General features: G+C 33.1%; 1 protein-coding gene across 1 annotated transcript in view; it reads left to right on the top strand.

Annotated features, from left to right (window-relative positions):
* The first annotated feature begins 18,280 nt into the window (after window positions 1–18,280).
* Window positions 18,281–19,802, top strand: part of LOC132564004 (uncharacterized) — a 37,672-nt gene continuing 36,150 nt past the window's right edge. The window contains exon 1 of the mRNA XM_060228754.1: window positions 18,281–18,606. Coding sequence (XP_060084737.1) covers window positions 18,400–18,606 — 207 coding nt within the window. The 5' untranslated portion in view covers window positions 18,281–18,399. The remainder of the gene's footprint in view (window positions 18,607–19,802) is intronic.

The raw sequence follows: 19,802 nt of genomic DNA, 5'->3' as shown, positions 1-19,802 counted from the left end.
CGGTAACGGAGCATTTTCAGTAAATATTTGAGTTGTACATACAATGTAATTGATGTTGATGATAATGCTTTTTTATTTACTAACTTTAAATATTTCACACATAGAAGAAATAACTGGTATAATTAAGATTCTTTCTGTCCTTAATCATCACTTGTTAGAGTATGGATTCAAAGTCTAAATTTTGAATCACAGACGAAAAACGAAACACTAAATTAAGCATTACATGTAAAAAGAATAAGAAAAAATAACCGTTATTATAAAATTTTGAAGGGAACAGTATTTTATACAAAATTCAATATATGTACTGACCACTTTCTGAGAGAAGGATGGATCCAATATCCATACGTTCCTTGTCACATTTTCGTTGGTTGAAAAAGAGAGGTGACAATGGGTCACCTCCTGCCATGGCCATCTGTGCAAACTGTAATTTCAATGTATGGTTTCTACATTTGGCTTTACATAATAGTTATACTACATAGAAATAAAAAAAATGTTTTTATCTTTTCAATAACTGGTAAATACCCATTTTGTTTCAATTTTAATTTTACAAATTGCATAATTAAAACGAAATACGTTATTCACTGATTAATACAAAGATATATGTTTTAAGGGGATGGCTGCACAACGCTCATCGATTTAAACGTGGTGGTGTATAATAGGCATTTAGCTTCAATTTGATAGTCATGACATTTGATCATTTAGAGTGAAAACGTTAAATATGTTGATGCCGGAGGACGCATTAAAATATATCAAAATTTTGTAAGTTAGAACTGTATCTTCATTTTTGAAAAAAACGGTATATGATTGCACTGTTTTATTTATACATATGCAAAACACCAAATGATTTCTTTATCATCTAAAAATTTGGAAAAAAACCTTTTCTTAACCCATAGTAGGTTTTATTTTTTCTATAATAATCGATAAATATTTCGCATTAATTTACCTTCATTACAAACACTCCGCAGTTTACAGAGTCTAGCTGTTTTGAATGAATGATGGTTTCAAACCTCCAAGCCGTTGGACCCATGTTTTCGAGTCCCACATTTAGCCGCCTATTAATGAAGGCCCTCCAATATCGGCTATAAACAACAACATCTTCGTCGGTCTCCCCGAGAGGATTAATGTAAACCAATATCCTCTTGGCGGGAAATACAATCATCAACTCCCAGTGTCCTCCAGAGTTGAACGGACAAATTATTATTTGATAGCTTGACATGTCAACCTGAAATAATATTGTAATAGTTTTTCAACAGTAGATAATTATAATCTAGTATAGAACTCAAATGTATTGCATATTTGACAACGGGTAATTATGATAGATCTACAAAACAAAAAGATGTTAATATATTTTTGAAGACAAGAATTAGCTGTTGCACATTTCCAAGAATAATAAAAGATACTGAACGTGAATAGACAATTAATTGCATTTGAAGTCATTCTTTCATAGTCCGTTTCCTTATAGTGAATACTTTTATTTTTCATGGTGGTGGTGGTATAATTACAATTGAACTAGGTTGATGTAAAGAAGAATTGGCGAATGTGAACTTTACTCAAGTTTAATTGTACTTAAAACTTATATACGATAACCTGAACAGAATAAAAGTTAATTCTTATATTCATAGTTTAGCTTGCCGGACTCAACTAAAAGAAAACTGTTGTCAGCTCAGGGAAAAGGTTGATAAATATCAGCTATATGAGCAAATCACATGTTTAAATACCTACTCTTCGAAGCCTTTCCGTGGAGTTCATCGACATTACTGTTCCCCAGACAAAACAATCGATTGCCCTGACTTGTTGATTCTTCTTCGATAAAAGATAATATAAGCATTGATAACCTACATTAATAACACAAAATGTTCATCAATTCCATTAATAAATTCATATCAATAAAACTAGGACAAAGAAACATATATACTTGAAACTGCAAGTACAAACATCGTAATAAACATTGTATAATGTCCTTGTACCTCGTCGCTGATTTCCCTTCCGGGTTTCAGAAAGCTTAAGCCCGACGCTCTTAGTTTGTAAGGTCCGATAACTGCCATCATCGTTGCTGAATTGGAATTGCTGCGCCACACTTCTTTCAAGGTTGGAATTGTTGGCAATATCTAAATAATGGACAAAAAATATTGAATTCTTCAAAAACAAACTTAAAACTTATCTATTGATATTGACAAAATATACACACGTATATGTTATTTAATACGAAGAATTGTAATTTATAAAAATTTACTGGGAATAAAACAATTGTCTGGTTTAAAATATAATCAACATTAAATTGTCAATAATAGCATATTCAATAGTTTATTAGTATGGCTACAGCCGTTACATTGGCAGTAGAATACATTTATTATTATTGTTATACTTTCAAATATATACTGTATACAGGAAATAAGATATACTGATCTATTTTGTTTCATCAAAACAGATAGGTGCAATGACGAATTAGGGCTGTCAAACTACTTGCCGTAGAGAACAATGTTAAGACAGTGTAATTATAGCGACCACAAGTTAGCAGAAACGCAGTAAAATATCATTGCATAATGACCCCCACAAGCAATATGGGAGCAGAATACAAACTGAAATTGTACATTATGTTTATTTTAGTATGGATCATCTGAAGCATAAAAATGAAACTACAGTAGTTCTCACTTACCGCCACATCAGATACATTGTTTGCAGTAGACTGATATATTTCGCTCTCTGACTCCTGTCGTAATGTAAAAACACAATCATGATCAACAAAATGTTTATATTTATTCGAATGATAAACAATTTTAACTAGGCACCTTACAGTAGATTGAAAACAGTGTTCCTTGCTTGCAGGGAGATACACACAAATCGGAACTGCTATGTAACTGATGTAGATTATCCACTTGCGTGTAAATATGGATGTATAACAGCATGTTGCCAGTGATGACCGACCAAAGCAGTTGTAATAATTAGACAAGACAAAGCACAAGGATTGAAATGTACTTTTGGAAACTTACCGGTAATTCGTCTTCTGACAGCAAAAAAGTGATGGTGATTCTAGCGAAAAGAAGGCGAAAGATGGCACTCCGCAAAGGTAAAGGAACGTTTTTAATGGTTTTAAAATGTATCAATACATATTGTGTTAAAACCTAGAATCACAGAAAGGACAAGATTAATAATGGTAGTATCTACCTAAATATTAATTTTGAAGCGCTTAAATGGTATTCTGACATTAAGACAGTTGGCTACACACAACTACTGTAGATAATGTATCTTTAGAATGAATCTATAGTATTTACAAGTATTTGTCTACCATTTATCATTGTATACTCTTTGATTTTTTATCCAAATTTTATTTCTATGGCCAAATGTTTTCACAATACTATGTACATGCATTTAACGAATCATATATAACTCCTAAGTTAAGACAGAGTGCAAGGACGGAGATGCATTTTGTGAAGGCTTATCTACCGATAATTCCTTTTTTGACACAGCAACATACTTTCCGTTTTCATACCATGACTTATCATCGAATAAAAAGATTTTCTTAGATTTTTTTTCATCCAACATTTATTTCAAGAATCAATTTTCACAAATTTATATGTACTTCCATTTTAAGAATAATCTATTGCTTTTGAAAAGAACAAGTAGAAGGATGGAGATGTATTTTTGAAAGTGAACCTACCGGTAATTCGTCATCTGAGATTTCAATCCTTTCCGTTTTGTTCTGATTGCTTGTTGAGAACACATCCTAAAAAAACAAAAGTACCACTGAAACTGATTAATACTCCGACAAAAAGACTGTATTGGACACAACATTTTAACAAAGAACACTCATTCTGTAATTAAGGTGTTTCAGGCTATGAATTCGATACAGAGCATATCCGCTAAGTATGGCCAATGTTTACACCAAGTCTCATTATTTATAGTTTTAATGCACCGTTAGTGTTGAAGACAAAAGTACAAAGATGGAAATGTATTTTAAGAAAGTGAACCTACCGGTAATTCGTCATCTGGCACATCAATCCTTTCCGTTTTGCTCTCAGGGCTTGGTGAGAAAATATCCTGAAAAATGTATTTGTTTACCATTTTATCATTCTTTCTCATAAATAACACAAATAACACAATCATGTGTACATACATTCTAATAATGATGTATTATTACTCTTAAGAGAAGATCAAGTACAACGATGGGGATGTATTTTTTTTTTAAAGAAATTGGGACTACCGGTAATTCATCATCTTGTCCTTCAATCCCATCCGTTTTCCTCTCAGGACTTGGTGAAAACACATCCTGAAAAATGACATAATATCTATAGTATTAACAAGTATTTTTTTACCATTTTATCGTTCTTTATCATTTATTTTAATTTTCAGCGAATAAAATTATGCTCTTTTTTAAACAGGACGAATTTCCATAGCCAATTTACACATTCAATTTAATTCGAATGAAAAGACCAAGTACAGGCAATTCGTTATCAGGCACATCAATGCTTTCCGTTGTCGTCCCAAGGCTTGGTGAGAACTCATCCTGCAAAATAACATTAACTGTTATAAAGTAGTAACAAGTATTTGTTTACAATTTCATTATTAGCAAATAAATGTACAGTGTTAAAATTGCATCGATTGAAACCAAATTGAACATACATATATTTTAGTGGTAATTAACTCTAACTGCAACACGAAAAAGGCGGATTAATATGTTTGGCATGTAAACCAACCGGTATATTTTCATCTGACGCATCGAGCTTTTCCAGTGTCTTTTCAGAAGAGTACCGATTCTGGAAAAATAAAGAAAATCCATATAACATTTGATTTTCACTTCACATTTTTATAGCAACATATACATATTATTAATGAATGTACCCGCGCGGTAAGTAAAAATTTATTTTTAAAAAAATAAAATTAATGAACAAAACCTTAGGAGAGTCACAAACACATTTTTTTACTTTTGATCTTTTGTGTTAGGCATATTACAATGTTCATAATATCAGTAAATGAGGTTGCATCGGCTTTAAAAAAAAATATATATATATATATATATAACATATATATATAACAATAGTTACCGTATGTGATTTTAAGGAATCAAATAGATCGCACATATGTGCTCAGTGGCTATTGTACACAGCGTACCGAGATTTGTATAACAAAAATAAAAACTTTCTAATTTTACCAGATGATCATTTCCAATGTATTTTGCCACATCACATAAAAAAAACAATCATTACAGCCTTATTTCGAATATGTAGATATTATATATAGTTAATTAAATTAGCTGCTTGATTCAAAACCTATTTTAATGCAATTACATACAAAAACGTTGTTACGCAATACGTACTTTAACATTTTAGTACTGAAATCCACTCTACCTACCTTATCATGTTCTCTGTTCTTATTTATCCTGTGCGGTCCAGCAAACATAAACATTTTTCTGGTAATGTAATTTATTTATTTCGTTAAATTATTTCATAACATAACAATGTTGACATGATAGAGGAAGAACATAACTAAAAATTTAAATAATTTCAATTTAGCATAATTCATATTCAAAAAGAGATTAGTGCATGTTCAGTAACAATTCACGATTTTATAAATATTCTGAGTAAAGAATTGATCAAGTCCTCATTTGTAGCAGTTTTCATGACTAATTGGTAAAGGTTTTGAAATTAGTTATCCTTCATATCTAAAACTCATCATTCACAACAAATATATATATGGCCATTATCTTTGACAGATAACAATCAAAATCTAATCTGGTGTAGAACCAGATAATGCGGTGTCAAGACGTGAATACGGACGTGCGCACGGATTCATGGACAAAGTGATCACGATATAGTAATATCTTAAGTGCAGAGCAATACGTTGAGTAAGTGAAAGAAAATCAAATTTTGGCTTACCTTTTCTTAATAATCTTGCTCTTTAATACTGAAATGCAAGGATATATCATAAACATTTTAAACCATTAAAACTAGAAACAAATTTGTAGCCATGCATATTATTAAACAGATTCATTTCATATGTAATAGAATCGCAAGGAACACATATTCTTCAGGGTTTCTTTTCAATGATGTCCCTTCATTGGTATACATTATCTACAGTAGTTGTGTGTAGCCAACTGTCTTAATGTCAGAATACCATTTAAGCGCTTCAAAATTAATATTTAGGTAGATACTACCATTATTAATCTTGTCCTTTCTGTGATGCTAGGTTTTAACACAATATGTATTGATACATTTTAAAACCATTAAAAACGTTCCTTTACCTTTGCGTTTGAGCTTGCTTCTGTCGAGTGCCATCTTTCGCCTTCTTTTCGCTAGAATCACCATCACTTTTTTGCTTTTCCCCACACCGTCTTCAAATGTTTTGGCAAACCTGTGAGCATTCTCAAGTTTAGCTGACAAAATTTGCAAAATACTGTCGTCACAGTTGTTGACAACGTTTTTAATATCATTACAAATTCTGTTTAGATGACTCCTTTTTTGACACTTAAATGGCCCAAACTCCTCCTCCATTAAATGAAGGTTATCTGTATCATTCATGTTTTTGTTGCTGTTTTGATTCTGTGTTTCCCCATTTGCGAACGCTATGATACCGGCACTCACTGTAAAGAATTTGGAGTCCCTGTAGGATTTGGAAATGTCTTCCCATCTTTTTGGCCCTAAAACGACTGCCAGGATATGCTGACAGGGCATGTAGGTTGTAATAAAATCGGTGCATGTGCACATCGGAGAGAGGGAAATTGTGTGCACTTCTGAACTGTCCTTTACTTTGAAAGTCTTGGTTTGTTTGTTTTCTTCCACAATGTCACACATAAGTGCAAAACCTAGTCTTTCTAAACAGTGGTTGACGAATAGGGCTGGTCTGCCGTGTAAAAACGTTGGTACACTTTTGCTGTATGTGTTTGTCAGGCCTCTAGGTTTGACATTTTTCTCTACAATACTGAAATGAAAAATAAAAGTAATGTTTGTCTATCTGGTATCTGATCAGGTGGTTAAAAATATGACGTAAGAAAGAAATTAATTATACAGCGGTATAACCGATTTGCCAATGATAATAAAATGAACAGGTCTAAAATCTATTGAAGCAACTGAAAATTTGTGCAGTATCCATATCAACAACTGAGGTTGCAAAGTACCGAGAGACTGCTTCCGTGTAATAATTTGTACTTCACACTTTACGCAGAGAGTTGTCCATTCATGTGTGAATTTATTATTTCTTTCATACATATACTCAACAACATCAATAATATATTACTTGGCATATCGCTGTTGTAAGAAAACATCGACGATTACTGTAACAGCTGCTTCGAGCGATTTTAAGCTGGTATTTTCAGTCAATGTCTGCTTCAGAATACGATGGTACACTTCGCCACCATTGGTTGTTGTACATGTTATTTGCTCATTTACAGTTCTGAAGGCAAACACCCAGGTCTGTAATGATAAACAAAGTGATAAGAAAAAACTATATACATGTATACATTTACACAGTAGCTACTATGCTACTTTAACGATTTTTTGTTAAATGTCAAATTATCTGATAAATCAGATTATCAGATTCCTTCGATAATGTCAATCTACAATCAATTTATTGTCATTTTTTATTAAATGTGTCTATTTCTTTTACTTCAAAACAGTTAAGATTTCATTATTTTCAAAAGAACTAAGACATACACGGCCAAACTCCATAACGGCACATGGACTAAGCTTTGGAAATCATACTCCATATCATTTATCCATTCATATCTACCTATCACACTATACAATTGGTTAATTTAAATGCATGTGAAAGCATATAAAACACTTAAGCATATACAAGCATACATCGCCATTGTTATACTATGCGATATTGTGCATACTTATCACAATGTACATGTATTTTTTAATTATTACTTTTTACATTAACCTTGCAACAACCGTCCACAATTTGACAACACTAAGGAACATTTCAATTTCTTCAATGACAAAGTTTAAAGTTTTACAAGTATGTTTTTCAGGACAAATGAGGTAAATTTTACAAACTCCTTGGAACAATCTTCACCTTGGAATCGTCATATCCTGGTTAGGGTTGGGAATGTTTTCCCGTTCTTATTGTATACAAAATTTACAAAATCAATTAAAGTAAATGATAAATGCAACCGTCATGCTATATCTTAATATTTGTCGATATAATTTCTAATTGAAAGGGGTAATTCCCCTGTGTGTGTTTTTAACAAGTTTTTAATTTCTGTTTTGGATTTCAACGATATTATTGGTCCCTAGCTTCATCTAATAGAGCTTACTAGATTTATATCCATTGTACTACATATTTTGTATGTGATAAAAACTTCTATTGTACAATTCTTACACGTAATGTGGTGTTTTCCTGAAGCACAAATGCTAAAAGCATTCTTTTCAAGTTAACTGCACTTTCTATCAATGTGAAAAATTTTAGGCATATGGAAGACACCTGTTTAACGAGACTCACTGAGAGAATATATCTCCGATATAAATGCAAGTTTTGAAAAATATGAACTAAAGTAGCATCAAATCAAAATAGACTCCTTAAATTTTTATTTTAATTCTTTCTTCAATCACGTAACGATATGTCGATGTTTGCAGGCTAGTTTTAACTATTTAATGTGACCAGCCAAATATTACCTGTTCTGCATAATACATACACCGTTAAATGAGTGGAAACAAAATTGATATATTTATTCAATGAAAATGAAAGTTCTGGCGACAGAATAAGTCTTAAACATGTCAGAGGAGTTATCTTCTAAGGGGATAAAATCATACCTCTGGTATATTCAACCAATAATTATTCAAATAGTTTGCCAGCTTGGGATTCTTCATGAAAGCCGATGATGTCAAGGCCTGTCTCAGTTCTTCGTAATCTGCCATATTCCTAGCATTAGCAATGTTTCTCAACCTTAAATATAATCATTTTACATCAAAAGTTATTTATGTAGTTCTAAAAGTTATTATGATCATATAAGGAAACTTTACAAAGGATATTGATTCACTATTTTGTATTCACCAGATAATGGAACAAAAAAAAAAAAAAAGGAAAAAGAGAAAAAAACGTACAAAACCATTACATTCTCGGCATCATCATGGGTGATATTTTCCTTTCTGCTAAACCACCTTTTCCAGGCTTGTTCTCGGTGAAATTTGCACAAGAGAAAAGTTGCATCTGTCAACAGTAAATCAGTAAATTTAAGCAAGGTAAATGGCTTTATTTCACACTAATGTATATAAAATGTAGTTCATATTTGATGGAGTATAGTAAAAACATTTTATTAACGAAATAGAAATAGCTGGCTCACATATACAAATACCTTATCTAAAACGCGATGCTAAAGTCATTTTTCATTTGGAATGTAACTTTTATTTCTCGACAAAATAGAAAATCATCAGGCTCGAGGATAATGAAGACTTTGATAGAAAATATAGGAACAGCTGTTTTACATTTATACCTTCTTTTACAAATTGACTCAGTAATGACTCATAGAACTTTAACAGCGAGAAAATTAGTTGTGTGGGTTGATCTAAATATGACATCTAAAACAAATAGAACAATGGAGATGCCAATAGACGCACTATAGGACTGACTACCGCCGGCAATACGATACATATCGTTAGGTGGAATTATGTAGGCAGTAAACCAGTAACTTACAAAACAAACAATAATATTCTAAAAATCAGACAACAACATCCGAAACACTGACTCAGCTCTCAGTTTCCAGCATGCGGAATTTCGATCATTTTGTAGAATTTGCTTACCAATTTGACTTACCTGGAAGCTGAATGTTTCTTAAAACCTTTTATTTTATACAGGTATCTGTTTATTTGAATGTGTTATTTATTTCTATTTTCCGTAGAAGCGGTTTTGTGTCTACATGGGGGCAGACATGATACGTTTTCGTTTTGCCCTGAATTCTTATTATATATTATACTACTGTGATCAAACATAAAATTAACTGCATTTACATTTGTATTAGATAACATTTTACAACCATCCCTGTAATAAAACCTTGTTGTGTTTTGAACTGTATAAGGTTGTTTTTTATAATCTTAAACGGTTTTTTCGACAAAGTATTGTGTGTATGAAAACGGCTCAGTTAAATACCACATTGTACAATGGTATATAAAGCATTTAATTACATTCTATTTTCACCTTAGCATTCTATTGACTTTGGATGTTCACATCCGTCATTCTTTCACTGCTCATTTGAAAATGAAAAAAAAACATTTATTCAATAAGAAAACATCGATATACCGAACGAACAGAGGGACGGTAGCTTCTATGAAAAGGATGCTGCTCAGTAGCAAGTGAACGATAATGTGACCAGATACGTATATAAAACGGCAAAAGTGTGAAACGTGTCCGCTTACACTAGCTTCGTTACTCTTTTGTAGCATGATAGATTTTTCTATAGCGGCATCATTTGAAATATGATTACTTTCTTAGGGTTATTTATATGAAATGTAACATTGCGTTGACTTTCATTCTTTAAATATTACCAAACATAAACTAAAAGCACAGTAGCTTTTATTTAGACAATCGCTTATACAATGTAACATAAAAAAGAAGTGTCTTGGTGTAGACAAACGTATTAACGATTTAAAATCTAAATATTTTGTAGGAAATGATTTATACGACACTCCCTTAGGCACATGTGACTTATAAAGTTATAGATCTCGTTTAATGCGTACTATAAAAATAATAACACTTTACTTTGGTAAATCAGTGAGGTTAGTCACAAGTATGTTTACTAATGTATAATGGAAATAGACCATTTCTGTACAACAGAAGTTTTTCACTTCCTTGGCCTATCAGCTAATCAGCTTCAAGAGTACATAATGCAGTAAAATATGGCATCACCATCGCGCAAATGTGGTACTTTTTTATCAACCAACTTTTCAAAGTGGACATGCTATTTCTTACCAGGAAAATTGGTTTTCATTGCATGTATTTCCGATTGACTGTAGTCCGTCATTACTACGTTTGGAGACCAGTCCTCATTCCAGCTTCGCAGAATCTGCATGCCATAGAATAAACTGTCCGCTGTTTCTTTTTCTGTTATTATCAGTCCAACTGGTGTGTATCCCACATTTGTTTGTACCACAATCTGGTAGACAGGAACATTGTATTTGGTGATGTTAAATGTGCTGTCTATCAAACAGGCTTCAGGATACAATCCTAGAACACAACGTTGCCAGTCTGTTTGTAGGACCAGAAGGAAGGAATGGGATTCACTGCAAAAATATTAGCGCAATGCATAACACAATCGAACTACTTATTCTCCATTTTTACTCTATATTTTGTTACAATATTCCAATATCTTTCAATATTCAATATTTTGTTTATATAAAACACTTCACGAAATTACCAACATGTCATAATTCAAACTCAAATTAATAAAACTAGGGCAAAATATATACATAGCAAAACAGAATAACAATGGATGTATTATAGTTCTGATAAACAAATTATTTCTCGATACCTATGTATTCTTTTTGTTCTGTATATTTGCCGTAAAGAGTAAGTTAAGGTGTACACTCAGACATGTATTAAGATTACTTAAAAGACACACAAGTGAAAATCACCTTTCAATACTAATTTAGATTTAGATACAGTAGAGCCAAATCATGAAATAAACTACATCATCCAGTGGTTTCGTCCTCCTATAACAAGTCAATGATGCTAAAGGACTACATTTTGAAGCATATGAAGGGACTGGGAAAAATCGAGTTTATGTGATAAAGTTTTAGGTATTCTACCAATATGACTTTAGATATGTCGAAGCGTTTCCATATAATTTGCATATTCAAATAAATGTACATGTATGTTTGTAAATTTCGTCATTACACAATCAAAAAACAAAATTTATCATAATGTACTATAATCAGAGACTTGTTTAAATTATATATATACAAGATATTAACCATAAAAATAGTTGGACATGTCTTTCGGATAGCATTGTATATTTCATTATAAAATATTTTATCGATTAAATCTTCTGACTGATCAAAAGGCTTGGCCTATTTTATGTCTCTCCGTCAACTATAACCATTTCACACTATTTAATGGACACTTTTATGAGTAACGAATATAGGAGTTTCTTTAATTTATAGTTGTATCCATTCTTAATTACTTATTTACACTAAAAGATCAATAAACATTATATCGATGTTTTGGTTTATGCGAAGATTAAAACCACAAAACAAACACATCTACACTACTTACTCATGTCTTTCAAGGTGATATTTCAATTGTATTTCTTGTTTCCTTAGACCTTCAAGAGTGGCAATGAGGTCGTCATGCTCATCTTGACTGAACCTATACACCAATAATAGCATTTATTTTTTTTCTATATGAAAAATCAAGTTGGTAAATTTTCTGAAAAGGAAATAATATGGATACAAATGTAACATACTTCAAATTAGTCAATAAGATATTGAGTACAGCAAATACATAAATAAGATTTAAAATCTTCTTTAGTACAAATATTGATATCAATAAATGATTCTTAGATGAATGCGTATTTCCAAAAGCATTTTCAGTTACTTCATATTTCTTTTTTATATATTTCCATTTGTCTTTAGTGTCAACATGAAAGTATTTGGGCATTTGAAGAGCACAATATAACAAATATCATTAACACATATCTTTAATTCGTATGACATATCATTCTTATATCCAAAAGGACAAAAAATATTCAATACCTCTGCTCGGCTATGGCAGCATTGATATGACCTTGAATCGTAGCACCTGTAGGGTAGTATGTTCTATTTAGTGGTGATGGTTCAACTGACAAAGGCAGACACTTTACAGTGGCATTGAGCCTTCTACGAACATCTCCAACTTTCGTTACACCTACAACAGACAACGTTTTCTTTATCAAAATAATAAATGCATCTGATATCTTGCCTGGAAGCAAAGACCTACAAAACTGACCTCTATACACGAAGCTGTAAAATCAAATGAAAATGTCCTTAAGGAAACATATATGTTTCTGTGTGTAACATATAATATTTCTTTTATAATACTTAAGTAAGTTAGTTAAAACAGTTATGCATCCAAGTTATTTGAAAAGTAAACGCTTGCACGGTCATTAAATGATATATTGAGAAATATGATGACATATATTAGTTATTGTTCTTCTCCGCTAATGAACATCCCCTATATAGCCTTAGTTATTGTGTCTATCCGTCTAATAGACATCCCCTATATATCATTAGTTATTGTTCCTATCCGTCTAATGGACATCCCCTATATATCATTAGTTGTTCTTCCTATCCGCCTAATGGACATCCCCTATATATCCTTAGTTATTGTTCCTATCCGTCTTATGGACATCCCCTATATATCCTTAGTCATTGTTCCTCTCCGCTAATGGACATCCCCTATATATCCTTAGTTATTGTTCCTATCCGGCTAATGGACATCCCCTATATATCCGTAGTTATTGTTCCTATCCGTCTAATGGACATCCCCCATATATCATTAGTTATTGTTCTTCTCCGCTAATGGACATCCCCTATATATCTTAAGTTATTGTTCCTATCCGGCTAATTGACATCCCCTATATATCCTTAGTTATTGTTCCTATCCGCCTAATGGACATTCCCTATATATCCTTAGTTATTGTTCCTATCCGTCTAATGGACATCCCCTATATATCCTTAGTTATTGTTCCTATCCGCCTAATGGACATCCCCTATATATCCTCAGTTATTGTCTCTATCCGCCTAATCGACATCCCTTATATATCCTTAATTATTGTTCCTATCCGTTTAATGGACATCTCCTATATATCCTTAGTTATTGTTCCTATCCGTCTAATGGACATCCCCTATATATCCTTAGTTATTGTTCCTATCCGTCTAATGGACATCCCCTATATATCCTTAGTTATTGTTCCTATCCGTCTAATGGACATCCCCTATATATCCTTAGTTATTGTTCCTATCCGTCTAATGGACATCCCCTATATATCCTTAGTTATTGTTCCTATATCCGTTATTGTTCCTAATGGACATCCCCTATATATCCTTAGTTATTGTTCCTATCCGTCTAATGGACATCCCCTATATATCCTTAGTTATTGTTCCTATCCGTCTAATGGACATCCCCTATATATCCTTAGTTATTGTTCCTATCCGCCAAATGGACATCCCCTATATATCCTTAGTTATTGTTCATCCCCTATATATCCTTAGTTATCGATCCTATCCGCCTAATGGACATCCCCTATATATCCTTAGTTATTGTTCCTATCCGTCTAATGGACATCACCCATATATCCTTAGTTATTGTTCCTATCCGTCTAATGGACAACCCCTATATATCCTTAGTTAATGGACATCCCCTATATATCCTTAATTATTGTTCCTATCCATCTAATCGACATCCCCTTAATATCCTTAGTTATTGTTCCTATTCGCTTAATGGACATCCCCTATCTATCCTTAGTTATTGTTCCTATCCGTCTAATGGACATCCCCTATATATCCTTAGTTATTGTTCCTATCCGTCTAATGGACATCCCCTATATATCCTTAGTTATTGTTCCTATCCGTCTAATGGACATCCCCTATATATCCTTAGTTATTGTTCCTATCCGTCTAATGGACATCCCCTATATATCCTTAGTTATTGTTCCTATCCGTCTAATGGACATTCCCTATATATCCTTAGTTATTGTTCCTATCCGCCTAATGGACATCACCTATATATCCTTAGTTATTGTTCCTATCCGGCTAATGGACATCACCGATATATCCTTAGTTATTGTTCCTATCCGGCTAATGGACATCACCGATATATCCTTAGTTATTGTTCCTATCCGGCTAATGGACATTCCCTATATATACTTAGTTATTGTTTCTATTTTTTCTCATTTTTTATGCACTGATCTTTAGTTGACCGCAATTGCACTGCTTCTTACACCAATTCCTGTATCCCCATTAACACCAGAAAATGACAAATAATGTTCGCATATAAGACCGAAAGTTTCTTTTTTGGTGAAGTTATTGACTTATTTTAAATTTTACAGTAATTGCTTAAACCATATTAACTTATTGATGGAGAGACGATCGAAGGTAGCATATGAGTGCATGATGCAATATTTTTCATGTTTGATGAAATTTCATTTAAAAAAAAAACTAGTAAATGATAACTAATTCAAAAGTGTATCAAATACTTTCACGTTACTGCGTCTTGATGCCTACCTGTTCGTTACTCTCAATGCAGTACATGTGACCGTAGTCATGTTTGTTTATCTCAGAGGCTTACGATGGAATTGACTAGATGCGCGAAGGTTGTTATCATTATACCTTTCTATGACAAATAAACAATCAATTAATTATCTTGAAAACATGCGTGAAATATATATAGTTCAAACTCCCTTAACCTTATCTGACGGATTCACACGTTAACCGAGGTAGGTGCCCTGACAGCTATGAAATTTATATCCTCATGCACTGGCTAACAAGACAGCTTATAACTGAAAAATAACTGAAACATCAATTAGATTCCCACTTAGCTTTCCGGTCACTACATCTCCATCTTAACAATGTTACCTTTTTTCATATCTTTTAAGAAATGGTAGGTGAACACGCCCGGGTGTTGAAATAAACGATATCTTGCGATAAGATATAAGAATACTATCATGCATAAATTCATGCAAAAATAAGAAATAAAATGAATACTTCAACGAATATCTAAGTGGCTAAAATGCAATCAATGATAGGCTTAAAACGTTTTCAACGAGAGGAAAAGTCGGTCCATATCAATCTTTGACAGTTATTACTAATCAAAATTCAATAGCGCCCATCGTGAACTCCCCAAGGAACAAAAGAATATGCAAAATATCTACTTACACTTCGTATCGAAATTCAAAAGTCTTTTCGATGTATAAAATTGTACATTTGTTCTTATTTCTATGTCATTTAAATGGTCGGTTGCATCAATCAATGACGTAAACACTCTTGCATCAGAGCACATTTTGACTGCAGATTCTTCCCATTCCTCAATACTAGCAGACGACCATGCAACTTATGATTCCTCAATCGCACTTAACAGTTTTTGATTTTTTTTTCTTAGTCCGTCTTTATTTACATCGGTACTGAGTTGATCAATGGTAATTTCAAGATGTCATCAGACCACGCCCCCGTACAAGTGGACATGTATATGCTTTTCACTGGCCGAGAGCGCTCACACATATTTACCGTTGAAATAATTGCTTACATGCTTGTTTTTAGAGAAAGTTGAGAAAAATTTAACAAATAATTTAAATTCGGGATTTTTTTCTGTTGAGTGGTTCAGAGCGGTTATTGCTCAAGATTACAAGAAGGGTGACAAGTCCAGTTCAAATAATTTCCGAGGTATAAGTTTAATGAGCTGTCTTTGCAAATCATACATTTACATCTAAACTGAATTCTGGACGGAGTACAATTGATGTTGTTTATGCTTTTAGTTTTATTACTACAATTTTTTTCGGTAACAACAAACTTTTATATGCAACTGTTTCGTTGATTTCCAAAAAAATGTTTGACCGTGTTGATCGTATCAATCAGTGGATTAAACTAAGAAAGTTAGGAATACTAGGAAAACTTTTAAATTCGACTAAGTCTTCGTATTAAAAGTGAAATCATGTGTAAACCTTAAAGGAGACCACTCTTTTATTCTGTAACGAGGTTCGGTCTCTTCCAGGTGTAAATTCTGTCATCGATACTTTCTTCGTATTTCAACGATTCTGAAACACTTCTATAACACATTGAGACTCGCATTATGGGTTTCAAGACTTCAGTCTATTCCTTTTGTTTTATGCTGACGATATCGTATTATTTCAGAGACTGTTCAGGGATTACCAGATCTGTTCAATAATGTAGAAAGATAATATAAAAGATGGGAGCTCGCTGAGAATATTGAAAATACGAAAGTTTGTGTTAATAAATTTACATATTTAGGGATAAACTTAAGATTTGATAACAAATTTAACAATGTTTAAACCCGCTTTCTAACCAAGGTAGAAAAGCACTGCATGTTTGCAATGTTTACAAAATGTAGAAATGTGAGCTTCAATATTGAGAATATACTCCGCCGTTTGATAGGTGTGTTGGCATCATTTGTAACGATAGATGATAGAAATTGGGATCACCAAAAGCAAATGATATTGAAAAGGTTCGTACACATTTCTTATGATATATTGTAAACTAGATCAGTTTCCACTTGAATGTTACGGGAATTTTGGGAATAACTAGATATCTGTTTTAGTTACTTACGTCAGGAAATTGTATTTTGAATCGTGCATATGACTTTTTTAGATATGGAAATACGAGAAATCATATGGTGTCAAATGTGTTAATTTTGTAAAGAAAAAAAAGAAATGTTTTTTGTTTCATTTGGTTTCGGATATGTATTGGAAAGAGAACCAATGTATGACAAATTTTACCAAGATATAACTATTTACTTTTTACTAAGGTTGAAAACATCTAAACACCTTACTGATAATATTACTTTACCATGTTAATTAACTAAGTATATCAGTCACTAAAATGTAGAATTCTTATAACTAAAATACGTGAACCTGTGCCGTGATTGTTTTTTAGTTGAATTTGGTCGATACAATAGTACTCCAAGGGCTAGATGATTCTGTAATATATGCATTACGATTCTTTCCGTTTAAATTCTTGAATTAATACGTATAAGATCTAAGGAAAAAAGAACATAAAAAATACTATTGGAAAAAAAGTAATTGTGAAGACGGTGTCATTCTGTGAGGAAATATTTACCTGAAGGTAATCAATTAAGAAATAACGAACCAATTGTATGATAAATTTGCATCTCATTCTCTATGTGTTTTGTATACGCCGTGATGTAAATTCTGATCTCACCATACTACCCTACCTGATCTCCTCATACTGCGGTCACTGATAATTGATCAGTTAGCAGACGACCGCGCGACCCAAGCTGATTCCTCAGTCGTACTGAACTTTATATTTGTTATTTGATCTTTTCTTGAAATTTACAATGATTAGTATTCATATCTGAACCTTTTCTATTAGAAAATATAGATAACAAAGCATCCATATCTATTTATAGGTCATTTGATATGACACGAGAAATAGGATAAAGTAGTCGATAAATATAGGATTTTAGTGGGTAACATTCCGATCCATTAGACGTATGAGATTTTCGGGCATCGGAAAGGGATGGTAGAAAATTACTCGGAAGTTTTCTGACATTATAGTAAAAGCCTTGGATGTGTAGTTACGGCGAAAGCGTAGTGACAGTTTTACAACAGGTGGAGTTATACGACAATGGCCGAATGTCAGTGATCAATCATTTATCACTTTGGACAGACCTGATACTGAAATCCTGAACTGTAATTAACACTTTCAACAGGTGTGTACGTGAGAGCACCAAGCAACAAATATGACTGACAGAACAGCAGATTCAGATTCGACGGAATCACTTGAAGACGTCATTGAAATTCGTCCGCTGCCGAGGCGAAACATAGTGGAGTTGCAGGATATTGAGTCAGAAGCCGAGCAGCTAGCATTCCGTGAATTTAATGAACCAGACCTAATGCAAGGTACTGGGGTATTCCGAAGGACAGGGAGACTCTCCCAGCATAGAAAGGTAAACAACCTGAGAACTAATTGACAGTTTAATAAAAAATGGAATGTAGTAATTTCTGAATCCAACATAAGATAATAACGATTAATAATATAAAAACAGTCATGCATGTCATTTCCAATGATACAGAAAAAAGGAAATGTACCTTGATGAATGGGACATATATAGATGAAGATCACAGTGGTTTGTCCTCCCTTGGTCAGCTCTATTACAATGGTATTTCCTCCCTCTGCCTGCATGCTTTTTTCCTTCTTGATTCTAATATTCTTTTGGACTGTTGACTTTTTAGGTGCTCCCAACACTTGCCTTCCAACGGCCACACCAATATGGAATGTCGCAGTGTATATTTACATCCTGCCCAGCATCCCCTCCTTATGACACGTACCCCACTCCCCACTTCCCAGACATTGTTTTCAACTCACCTATACACAAGTACCTGTATGTATTCTGAAAGTTACACAGGTTTGTGAAATGATAAGAATAGACATACAAAGTGACTTTAACTTTATGGTATGATAAAGTAATATTTATGGACTTCATTAGGCTACCATGAATTAGGGTACCCTAATGTACACAATGTTCAAATAAAGGAAATTTTCAGAGCGATCCCTAATATCATGTTTGCCCTCCCTCATTGGCTATAGCATTATGCATGGTATGGAGTTCATAAGGACATTGACCGTCTGTAGAGAAATGTTGTTCAATTCCTCAGTAAGTGCATTGGTGAATTGGCGAGGGTTATTTGGGATTTTTGCTTGGTATCAAACTCTTCTGTTTTATTCATCCCACAAGTGTACAATTGAGGACAAACCTGGGCTACATGGAAGCCAATTTATAGGGACAAAGCTCTGGGTTGCAAGAAAGCAAAAAGCACAACGTGAGGCCTCGTAATCTCATTTTAATATAAAGTTGTAAACCATAACAGGTCCACCCCTAAATCTGTCATACTTCAAAACACAAGCATTTGCAAGAAGCTTTCCTCGATGCCAGTACACACAATTACAGCAGTATGATCAAAATGTCTTGAATTGTAAATCATCCGTGAAGAGCAAGGACCTCCAATGTCTCATTTAGAAATGTCTGGGCACATTTGACGTCAACAATTGCATACTTCATGTTTGACGTTGAGGTATCGGTGGCAACCAATGTACAAACGAGGTGGATGTAAATTTGCCTCTGACAGTTTTTTGGGTGGATTC

This window comes from Ylistrum balloti, unplaced genomic scaffold, assembly GCF_031769215.1.
Source record: "Ylistrum balloti isolate Yb309-2 unplaced genomic scaffold, AGI_CSIRO_Ybal_v1 Utg371964, whole genome shotgun sequence".
NCBI classification, from domain to species: Eukaryota; Metazoa; Mollusca; class Bivalvia; order Pectinida; family Pectinidae; genus Ylistrum; species Ylistrum balloti.
Note: the sequence above shows the minus strand (reverse complement) of the source record. Positions and strands in the feature narration are given on the sequence as shown.